The 11,192-nt window shown below is 51.9% G+C and overlaps 1 protein-coding gene across 1 annotated transcript; it reads left to right on the top strand.

The window, feature by feature from the left end:
* The first annotated feature begins 744 nt into the window (after positions 1–744).
* On the top strand, positions 745–4,482 carry KRT36 (keratin 36). The gene is made up of 7 exons (XM_061141205.1): positions 745–1,203; positions 2,097–2,179; positions 2,443–2,599; positions 3,150–3,311; positions 3,413–3,538; positions 3,709–3,929; positions 4,311–4,482. The coding sequence occupies exons 1-7, from the start codon at positions 745–747 to the stop codon at positions 4,480–4,482; spliced, it is 1,380 nt and encodes a 459-aa protein (XP_060997188.1).
* Positions 4,483–11,192: the final 6,710 nt, after the last annotated feature.

Below are 11,192 nucleotides of genomic sequence, written 5' to 3'. Positions count from 1 at the left end.
AATTCTGGGTGCCTGCACTTGACTTTGGTTGTGTTGGAGAAGCAATGGGACAAGAGTGTGGGATTTGGGGTCCCAGAGCCCTGGTTTCAGATCCTCTGTACTCACTACCTGTTCTTCTCAAGCAAGCTTTCTCTTTCTTTTCTTTTTTCTTCCTTCCTTTCTTTCAACCATTCTGAGCCTCAGTGTCCACACTGGTAAAACAGGGATGATACTGGCCATCTCCCAGGACTGTCGTGAGGTGTCCATGAAATAACTATAAGGCTGGCACATGATAGGTGTTCCGTGAATTTTAGTTCCCTTTGCTCCCTTCTTAGCATCCCAGAGGTGAGCAGCTATGAGGGGTAGGGGTAGCGGTCAGAGGTGACAAGTGAGCACTTGGGCATCTGGAAGAAAGCTTGCAGAGAGGGCAGGTGCCAAATGTCATTCGTGAGGCCACTCCCAATTTATGGGTTCTGGTGCAAGGACTTTGAAGAGGCAATAAAATTCATATGCCACCAGGAAATGACAACAGCTGAGTCCTGACTTAGCAAATGAAATTCTACAATATTTTTTATTTTTACAAGGCAAGGGATTTTGGATGGGTAGCAAAAATCACATTCTAATGAGATTCTCCTGGAATAGGAATGGGCTTTCCCAAGTGTAAGATGGCAACACCCCACAGACAGTGTATATAAATGCCCCAGAGAGGCCACGAGAGCCAGAACCTGAGCTCCTCGCTAAGCTGCAACCTCCTCTGCTAGCATCATGGCCTCCCAGCTCTGCTCCCCAATCTTCTCCTCTGGGTCCCTCAGGGGCCACTGCGGCACAACCAGCGGCATCTCTCGGGTGTCCTGTGTCCGCTCCGTGGGCTCCTGCAGGGTGCCCAGCCTTGCTGGTGTTTCGGGGTCAGCCTCCTCCGTCAGGCTGGGCCTCTCCAGCCTTGGGAGCTGCTTGCCTGGTTCCTTCCTGTCCTCTGGGTTCCATTCCTCTGGCTTTGCCGGGACTGGGGGCTGGTTCTGCGAGGGTGCCTTCAACGGCAATGAGAAGGAGACCATGCAGTTCCTGAACGATCGCCTGGCTAACTACCTGGAGAAGGTGCGGCAGCTGGAGCGGGAGAACGCAGAGCTGGAGAGCCGCATCCGGGAGTGGTACGAGTCTCAGATCCCGTACATCTGCCCCGACTACCAGTCCTACTTCAAGACCATTGAAGAGCTCCAGCAGAAGGTAACTGGGGCCTGGTCCCGCTCCAGCCCAGCCACCCCAACCCTAGGAGGGGTCTGTCTCATCTCACTACAGATGAGGCTGTAGCTCTCAGAGGATTCTCTCTCCTATTAGGGCCAGCTTTTCTCTCTAGGGGTTTGGTTTCTTGGGGGACCCAGATCTCTCTCTGTTTGTAAGTGCCCCTCCTTTCCAGCCAGTCTCAGCTATAGGAAGAGCAATCACACCGACCAAGCCCTTACTGGACACAAGCTCTGTGCCTAATGCCTTCCCTTCCTTTTGTTTGTGTATTCCTCATCTTGGAGAGATGGACATTATTGGTTCCATCTAACAGATGCAGAAGTTGAATTTTAGGGAGGTTCGGCCACTTTCTCAAGATCCCATAGCCTGTTGGTGTTGGATGTGGAATCTGAATCCAGGTTGGCCGGGTTCTCTCTGCTCACCTGAGTGTGACCCACTGTGCCTTTGGGGCTTCAGGTGTCAGACCTGATGGCCACTGTGATGTCCTTCCTGGGACTATTGTTGCTGGTCACTTGTTAAGTCATGTCCAACTCTTTGCAACCCCATGGACTATAGCACACCAGGATTCCCTGGCCTTCACTATCTCCTGGAGTTTGCTCAAACTCAGATCCATTGAGTTGGTGATGCCATCCAACCACATCCAACCATCTCATCCTCTGTTGTCCCCTACTCCTCCTGCCCTCAATCTTTTCCAGCATCAGGGTCTTTTCTAATGACTTTCTGGGACTGACGATCCCTCTATATCTAGGCTCAGAGCTCAGGGCTGGAAATGCCAAAGGTACTTAGAAGTATGGCCTCTGAAAGCTGGGCTGTCCCCTCCCACCTGCCCCCACACTGCTGAGCCTTCCCCAGCTCACAGGACGGCCCTGATTCCCCAGATCCTGCTGACCAAGGCTGACAACGCCAGGCTGGTCCTGCAAATTGACAATGCCAAGCTGGCTGCTGACGACTTCCGGACCAAGTGAGTGGCCTGATCTCAGAAGGTAGTTCTGTGCTACTCCCTTGCCTCTGTCCTCCTCCTCTGGGAGCTGGGAAAGGGAGAGTGAGGCCAGATGCAGCTGTAAGTGGGAAGTGCAGCATCAGTCCTAAATCCTTTCCGGGTCAAGGGAGAGAACCACAGTGATGCTGACCCCAAATCAGCCACTGCAGCTGGACAACAAGGTGGCAGGCCCTGCTTGTGAGTGGCTGCCTTGCCACAGACTCAGCAGGGTTCTGTGCATGCAGGTACGAGACGGAGCTGGGCATGCGGCAGCTAGTGGAGGCCGACACCAACGGCCTGCGCCGGATCCTGGACGAGCTGACCCTGTGCAAGGCTGACCTGGAGATGCAGGTGGAGTCTCTGAAGGAGGAGCTGATATGTCTCAAGAAGAACCACGAGGAGGTGAGGCTGGTCCCACATACCCTCCTGATGATTCCCATCCAGCAGGGACCCACTGCTGACCTTTGGGTGTAACAACAGTGACAACCACCTCCATAGTAACCCCAGATGACCTTTACTGAAGGCCCACCATGTGCCAAGAACTCTACAAAGCACTTTGTATTTTATTCTTGTTTTATGTCATCCTCACAATAATCCCAGGAGGTATATACTATTACAAGTTTCATTTTACAGATGAGGAAACTGAGGCACACAAAGGTTAAGTCACTTGTCTAAGGTCACATGGATCCCACACTCCTGGGCATGATACTAAATCTCCATTTGGAGGGTAGTGCCTGATAATGATTCTACTTACCTGGTATTTGCATCATCTTCCAAATTCTTCAAGGAGGCAGGTCAGGGTGCATGAGGAGGCTGAAGCCCAGAGAAGTTAAGCATCCCGTTTAATGTCACACAGCTGACAACTGAAGGAGGAGGGTTTTTACCCAGGTCAGTCAAACTCACATCTAACACCCTTGTCACAACCTTATGTCATCTTGCCTGCTCTCTGCAGGAAGTCAATACACTCCGATGCCAGCTTGGGGACCGGCTGAATGTGGAGGTGGATGCTGCTCCCCCGGTGGACCTCAACAAGATCCTGGATGAGATGAGATGCCAGTATGAGACCCTAGTGGAGAATAACCGCAGAGATGTGGAGACCTGGTTCAACACCCAGGTGGGGCTGGGCCAGCCCTGGAAAAGCTTGTGGGGTGGGGACACCCTTGACAGTGGCTTCACTTGCTCTGACCATTCTCTGGGTCCTCTTACACTTTTCAGACCGAGGAGTTGAACCAGCAGGTGGTGTCCAGTTCGGAGCAGCTGCAGTGCTGCCAGACAGAGATCATCGAGCTGAGACGCAACGTCAACGCCCTGGAGATCGAGCTGCAGGCTCAGCACAGCATGGTGAGTGGCCCCCGCCTGAGGGGCTGGCCATGCTCGTGGCAGGTGCCCCGATCCCTGCCTCGGTTATCACGGGTGGTGATCACTAGTGGTACGGAGATACCCAGGACTGTGGGTCTCTGGTGGGGGGTGGGGGTCCCTCCCATTGGCAGTGCTTCTCTTTCCCTTTGCAGCGGAATTCCCTAGAATCCACCCTGGCAGAGACTGAGGGCCGCTACAGCTCCCAGCTGGCCCAGATGCAGGGCCTGATCGGCAATGTGGAGGCTCAGCTGGCCGAGATCCGCTGCGACCTGGAACGGCAGAACCAGGAGTACCAGGTGTTGCTGGATGTCAAGGCTCGGCTGGAGTCCGAGATCGCCACCTACCGCCGCCTGCTCGAGGGAGAAGACTGCAAGTGAGTGGCCGTGGGTCCCGGGGGTCCAGGCTTCGGGAAAAGGCTCACCTGGACCCAAGGCTTAGTACCACGGTGAGGGTTATTGTGCAGATGAAGGGGGGGCTTGATCACCGCCTCTGGAGAGACATTCCTTCTAGCTCTGGGCTTTAAGCATTTGCAGGTGGACAAGCTGGCCCCACTCACCATACTTCTCCATCCATTGTTTTTGGCTGGGAGTTTCTGATCTTTGTCTATGCAGCCCTCAAGGGATTTCAGAGAGGCACCGTCTGAGCCATTTGTCATGGTCTCCCACCCATCTCACTTGACCCTCATGTATGTTTGACATGCTGGTCAGTTCATGGCCAATGCCAAACATGCCCTGACGTGATCTCATTTCCTCAGGCTACCTGCCCATCCTTGTGCCACGGAATGCAAGCCTGCTGCTAGAGTTCCTTATGTCTCGAGCGGGCCCTGTGCCCCGGGCCCCCAGCTCAGCACCCAGATCCGCACCATCACAGAGGAGTTCAGAGATGGGAAGATCATTTCTTCCAGGGAGCATGTGCAGCCGCTGTAACTGGGCAGGCCCTGGCCCACAGGAGGGAGGACACCCCTGTGGGCCCCGGCTCTAAATGACCCCCACCTCTCCTTCCCTAGAGGGACTCCCCGCTCAGCAGATTTTTCTACCAAAAAACTTCCTAGATTGTGTTTCTGGCTTTGACTGCTTTTACGCCGGGTAAAACTAAGCTTCCCTGGAAATTTACCCAATAAAGTGTGTTCTCTTGGCATAGAAATCTCGCCTCTGTCTATTCTCTGTGGTTAGTTAGTGGGGTGTTTGAGGCTTGTTGTGAACGTGTGGATTTTGGTTTTGGGTCTCTCTCTTCTGGCTCTGAGTGGTAGGAAGTGACAGGGTGATTCAATATATTTCATAACAGGGATACCTGGGGGCTTGGTCCCCAAGAACAGACACTGACCCAATCCAGATGGCTGCTGGCTGTAACCTACAGGCTTGGCCCTGCCCATGGGGACCACCCAGGGTGACCCCAGAAGAGGCCAAGGACCCCAGCTGTCTTCCTCACTAGCCCTGCCCTTCAGTTTATCCTCCCTTGTCCAGCTCCTGCTGTCACCTTGCTGGCCACCTCCAGGCCTGACACTGGGGGACAGTCTAGGAGAGGGGGGTGCCACCCAGAGAGGCAAACTTCAAGCAGGCAGCCTGGGTCAGCCAGTGACAGAGGGAAGTCAGGTGAACTGGGAGATGCAGATGAGAGGGCCGGGAGAATCTAAGTCCCTAACACTGGATACAGGGCTGAAGTGGAGTGAGGAAGGTGGGGGGGCAGTCAGACTTCACTGTGGAGCACAGTTCAAAGTGCCCTGGATCCCACTGGCTGAACCATGCTCGTATGGGCATCAGGTCTAATAGTGCCAGACTCTGGATGCCCCTTTGATTAGAGAAGTAAACCTGGAGCAGCCTGAGAGCCCCACGCCTCCTCTGTCCCTGTGACTCATTTTTCAGTTGAGAATATAAGCCCAGAGAAGGCAGTGACTTGCCCCAGGCCACATAGCAGTGAGTGGCAGGGACCAGGCCATCGCTTGGCTATTCTGACCCTAATCAGGTGCTCCTCTCAGCCCACCAGTTCTCTGTCTCTGTCTCCTCCCTTCCTCATCCCCCACCTGACCCCCTTCCCTCTCTTCTTTACCTCTGGGCTCTTACTTGAGCCCAAGATCCAAGGAAAAGAACTAGTCCTGCTCTATGTCAGCAGGTGTGCTTAGCCGCTCCGTCGTGTCCAACTCTTTGTGACCCCATGGACTATAGCCCACCAATCTCCTCTGTCCATGGGGATTCTCCAGGTAAGAATACTGGAGTGGGTTGCCATGTGCTCCTCCAGGGGATCTTCCCAACCCAGGATCAAACCCAGGTTTCCCTCGCAGGCAGATTCTTTACCGTCTGAGCCACCAGGGAAGCCCATATCACCAGGTATTAGTTGCTGAACATCCATCTTTGACCTGCTGGACAAGCCACAGGGGCTTCAGATATCTCCTGGACTGTGGGTGAAGATGCTCTCAGGCGAACTGGAGAAGCGGGCGCCCTAGCCGTGTCACGTGTCCTCCCTGGTCCTGCATCTTTGAGAAGGAGCTGTGGGAGACTCCATTGTGTGCACAGCACCTGGGAAGTGGTAGCTCCACGCGCTGGTGTTAAATGAAGAGTCCCCAGGCTGAGAGTGGGGGCTGGGAAACCCTACGGTGTGGGCTCAGGCTCTGTGCTCGGTTACACGGTGGGACACCAGTGGGGCCAACGCTGCTGGCCAGCAGCACCCTCAGAGCTGGACAGTGAACCCAACGGGCTCAGCTTCAGACCCCCACTCTGCCCAGGACCCAGGTGATGAGAGGAGGGTGGCCGGGAGGCTTAGAGAGTGCACCACACCCTTGTATGCTGCTCCATAGAAATAGCCAGGAGTCAGGAGTGGGTTGAACCTCCATTCTTGCCACGGTTCCAGCTCCCCGGCTCCTGCGTGGAAGCGGTAGACAGACTGTGCAGGCTTGTGACCTGATGAATAATCATGTTGTCAACTCCTCAAACCACCCTGTTTATGCAAACTCTACAGTTTGTATTTTCACAGCCTCATCACATGCATTCAGATGGCCTGCGTGTCAGGGGTGCTTGACTTAGGTAGCTTTGTCTAACATTTTATCAAATTGTTCAGAGCATCTGTGTTGGTTAAGGAACCCCTGCTCTCAACCTCACACACACACCCGTTACCGAGTCCAGTGTACCTCTCCAGCCATTCACACTAAAGTTCAACGCTGTTTGGAGTGGGTGTTCGCACAGCAAGTGGCAGCCTCAGGACCTCTTCTCAAGTGTTTTCCATCAACAGAGAGATGATAGAAAGTCTTACATTTGATCAAATTTCCCCAGAGTGAACATAAAACTTCATTTCAAGGCATCTGATCTTGTTTGCACTTTCTAGCTAAGACATCTGGCTGCTTTCTCATTCACATGTACTCAGATCAGTTAATCAATCGACAGATAAGTACTGAGCACCCTGGGCCTGGAAGATGCTACTATAGGAGTTTATGTTAGGCAAGCAGGGGTGGGGGGAGCAACTGGACCAAACAGTGGTTAATGGGCACTGTTTGCTAGTTACTGATGGTTCCGCTATGAAGATACCACCCATGCACTGCCACACAGCTTCAGGGATGGCAGGTGTGGGTGAGGGGCTGGTTTTCAGGTTCTTAGGAGCAGGGAGATCATTAAGAGCTGGGGAGTCCAGGGAAGGCTTTAGAAGAGATTCAGAACTGATAGGGAACCTTGAAGGATGGGCAGCAGTAGCAGGAAGGAGGGAAAAGGGTATTTGAGGACATGGCCAAGTGTCTTCGTGGTATGTGCTGGGGATAGCACAGATCCCAACTAAACAGAGTGCAAAAGTCCTGTAGAGAAAGTTATTAGGATACTTGCTAAAGAATATTAGTTCTTGCTAATGAGGTCCTAAGTGATTATTTTGTTGTATTAAAAAGAATTCTAAGAAAAATGGAAATAGATCAGAATAATTTCATAGCTTTAAAAATATTGCTGCTCAGAAGAAACATGCAGCCCAATGTTCGTCACAGCACTATTTCAATAGCCAAGGCAGGTAAGCAACCTAAATATACATTGGCAGAGTAATTAATAAAGAAGATGTGGTACATATATACAATGGAATACTACTCAGCCACAAAAAGGAATGAAATTGTGCCATTTGCAGAGATGTAGATGGACCTAGAGAGTCATACAGAGTAAAGTAAGTCAGAAAGAGAAATATAAATATCGTATATTCATCCATATATGTGAAATCTAGAAAAACAGTAGAGATGAACTTATCTACAAAGCAGAAACAGAGTCATGGACATAGAGGACAAGCATATGGACATCAAAGGAGGAAGGGGAGATGCGATGGACTGGGAGATTAGGACTGATATATATATACACCGCTCTGTGTATAATGGATAACTAACGAGAACTGACTGTATAGCACAGTGAACTCTGTTCTACGGTGACCTAAGATGGCAACCCACTCCAGTATTCTTGCCTGGAGAATCCGATGGACAGAGAAGCCTGGCAGGCTACAGTCCATGGGGTCACAAGAGTCGGACATGACTTAGCATCTAAACCACCAGCTGGGAAATAAATCCAAGGAAGAGGGGATATATGTGTGTGTGTGGCTGATTCACTTTGCTGTAGAGCAGAAATTAACACAACATAGTAAAGCGACTATACTCCAAACAAATCAAAACAAAACAAAAATACTTCAGCTCAAGGCATCACACAATAAGATGGAAGAGAAGGGGGTTCCTGGGTGGACAAGGAACTTGTGAAAAAGACTTTTGCTTATAAAAATATTACTGATATGCTTGATAAAATTATCTAAAAACACCTATCAAGAATTCTTAGCCACACCTTTGGGGGCGGGTTGGCTCATGGGCCTACCTCCCTTTGGCTTTTGGCCGAGAGAACACTCTGCTCTTTGCTGAAGGGCTGGTCACTCTGGGCAGGTGCTGCACCTCCACAGGAATGCCTGATCTCTCACCATCCTGAGCCTCAGTTTCCCAATCTGTCAGAGTAGGGATAGTAAGGCTGACTCTGAAAGTATCTTTTACTCCCTGCTCTCTACTTACATTTTCTCTTCTTCCTTCTTCTTTCTCTCCTCTTCCTCTCAAAAAGAGAAAACATCCTTTCTTTGCTTCCTTACTTAGCACAATTCACCATACTAAAAGCACCCATCCATCCATTTGCTATGAAACATCTGGAAACCCAGTGCTTGACACTATGGAGAGTTCATGAGAAGTACGAGGTCAGCCTTGGCCTCCAAGCACTTACAGTCTCCCTGGGCAGAGAGGGCTGGAACATGAAACAGTTAGAAGATATCAGTGAAAGTGGAAACAGTGACAGATTTTATTTTCTTGGGCTCCAAAATCACTATGGACAGTGACTGAAGCCACAAAATTAAAAGACGCTTCCTTCTTGGAAGAACAGCAATGACAAACCTAGACAGTGTATTAAAAAGCAGAGATATCACTTTGCCGACAAAGGTCTGTATAGTTAAAGCTATGGTTTTCCAGTAGTCACGTACCGATGTGCGAGTTGGACCATAAAGATGGCTGAGAGCCGAAGAACTGATACTTTCAAAAGTGGTGCTGGAGCAGACTTTTGAGAGTCCCTTGGACAGCAAGAAGATCAAACCAGTTAATCCTAAAGGATATCAACCCTGAATATTCATTGGAAGGACTGATTCTGAAACTGAAGCTCCACTACTTTGGCCACCTGATGCGAAGAGACGACTCATTGGAAAAGACCCTGATGCTGGGAAATATTGAGGGCAGGAGGAGAAGGGGGCAACAGAGGTTGAGATGGCTGGATGTCATCAGTGACTCAATGGACATGAGTTTGAACAAGTTCTAGGAGACAGTGAAGGATACAGAAGCCTGGCGTGCTGCAGTCCATGGGGTCACAAAGAGTTGGACATGACTTAGCGACTGAACAATAACAAGTGAATGGAGGACCAGTGGGTCAACCACTGGTCACTGCCTTGGGTGATCAGAGCTGGGAGGCACTGCAGGGCTGGGGTAAGTTGTGGGCTCTAGGGGGAAGGTCAGGCTGGGGCTGGGTCCCCAGTGACAATGCAGTGGGCCTCGGTCTGGAGCCGGAAGGCTTAGGCTACAGTCTCCCTGGGAAGACTGTATGAATGTTGGCAAGCAACCCTCACCCTGGAAGTCAGAGTCCTACTACCCACACCTGAGTTGCAGGGTGTGTGGGGGGCTTAAAGGAAAGATGCACCTGGAATGCTTGTATGAATGCTAGTTCTCAGCTGCTCACCAGCTGTGTGACCTCAGGTCGGCTCCTGGAACATTCCAAGCCTCAGTTTACTCGACTGCTACAGGGGGATATTGGTGATGCCATCTCATGAGGCTGTTGAAAGGCTGAGCAATGAGAGTTTGGTGAACAATGGCTGGTCCCTTTAGCCTCATTAATAGCAGGGTTGGCTGGGCAAAGGAACTGCTTCCAGGCGGCACAGCTGTGGGGCCCTGCCTGGGAAGCCATGTGGCCCCCAAGCTGTGTAAACAGCCTGAGGCTTCCTCGGCCTTGGCATCTACAGTTTCTCTGGGTCCTCTGGCTCCAGGGCGGCCCTTGCTGAGACAGAGCACGTCCTCAGGAGGCTGCGGCTTAGGAGGGCTTGGGTGGGGCCCTGTACCCCCATGGGTGGGAAAGGCAAACACCCAAGGAGGTGCAGCCAGGCTTCCAGCTCAGCTGTGTCCTTTGCACTGGAGCATGGATTTCTAGACAGGAGAGGCTGAGGCAGCCAATGGGATCCTGGGGCTGTGCCGGGCGGGTGCTGGTCACACCAGGCCCCTGGGTGTGGGAAGGGCACAGTGACTCATGGGAGCTCTACACCTGAGGGCCCCAAACACACACACCTGGCCCATGGGATGGTGGCCTATGTCCTCAGAACGTGTCCGTACTCCCCCATGACATGAGCTTAGCATCACTGGTCTGAGGACAAGACTCCACCCATGTGGGGACTGGCAGTCATAGCAGCTGCCATCACTGAGAACCTACCATGCCCAGGGATTGTTAACTAGTTCTTTAAACTCACGTAGTCCTGACAGCAGTCCTAGGAAGTGGGTATATTATCCTCCTCCCACTTCACAGGGAAGGAGACGGAGAGGTGGAGAGACGTGAAGGCAAGTGGTTGGGACGTGGTGGGGCTGGGATTTGAACCCACAGGATTTACATGTAAACTCAATGCTGTGCTGCTTCTCCTGGGATGACAGAGGCTGCTGACCATCCCTATGTGAAGGCCATCCCATTCTGTCCTTTCCATTCTGCATGAGCCCGACCACGACCAAGGGCTGGTTCTAGAGCGGAGGTGCAGGTGGGCAGTGTAGTGGAGAGGGCTCAGCTGGATTTGGATTGGCAGCTTGGCTTTGTAGCTGGAGGCCCTCGGGGGAGCTCTAATTAACTCTGGGTCTTGGTTTTTACAGTTTTGAGATGGAGATGATACACCGGGACTCACGAGGCAATGTGAGGACTAATGCAGCACTTGGCTGATGGTCACTCTCCCGGTGGGAGGAATTATTTGTCCTTCGAAGAGTGACTGGGCTTGGCTCAGTGGTAAAGAATCCACCTGGCAATACAGGAGATGCAGGTTTGATCCCTGGGTCGGGAAGATCCCCTGGAGAGGGTAACGGCAATCCACTCTAGTGTTCTTGCCTGGGAAATCCCCGTGGACAGAGGAGCCTGGAGGGCTACAGAAG

The sequence above is a fragment of the Dama dama genome, chromosome 5, assembly GCF_033118175.1.
Source record: "Dama dama isolate Ldn47 chromosome 5, ASM3311817v1, whole genome shotgun sequence".
In the NCBI taxonomy this organism is placed as follows: Eukaryota; Metazoa; Chordata; class Mammalia; order Artiodactyla; family Cervidae; genus Dama; species Dama dama.
The sequence above is the reverse complement of the archived record's forward strand: the minus strand, read 5'-3'. Positions and strand labels throughout refer to the sequence as shown.

Bases quoted from the DNA above. Each gene is read 5' to 3' on its own strand.
- KRT36 (XM_061141205.1), top strand. From the start codon at position 745: ATGGCCTCCCAGCTCTGCTCCCCAATCTTCTCCTCTGGGTCCCTCAGG. The intron at 3,539-3,708 runs GTGAGTGGCCCC...TTCCCTTTGCAG, and splicing joins TGCAGGCTCAGCACAGCATG to CGGAATTCCCTAGAATCCAC. The intron at 3,930-4,310 runs GTGAGTGGCCGT...TCATTTCCTCAG, and splicing joins CTCGAGGGAGAAGACTGCAA to GCTACCTGCCCATCCTTGTG.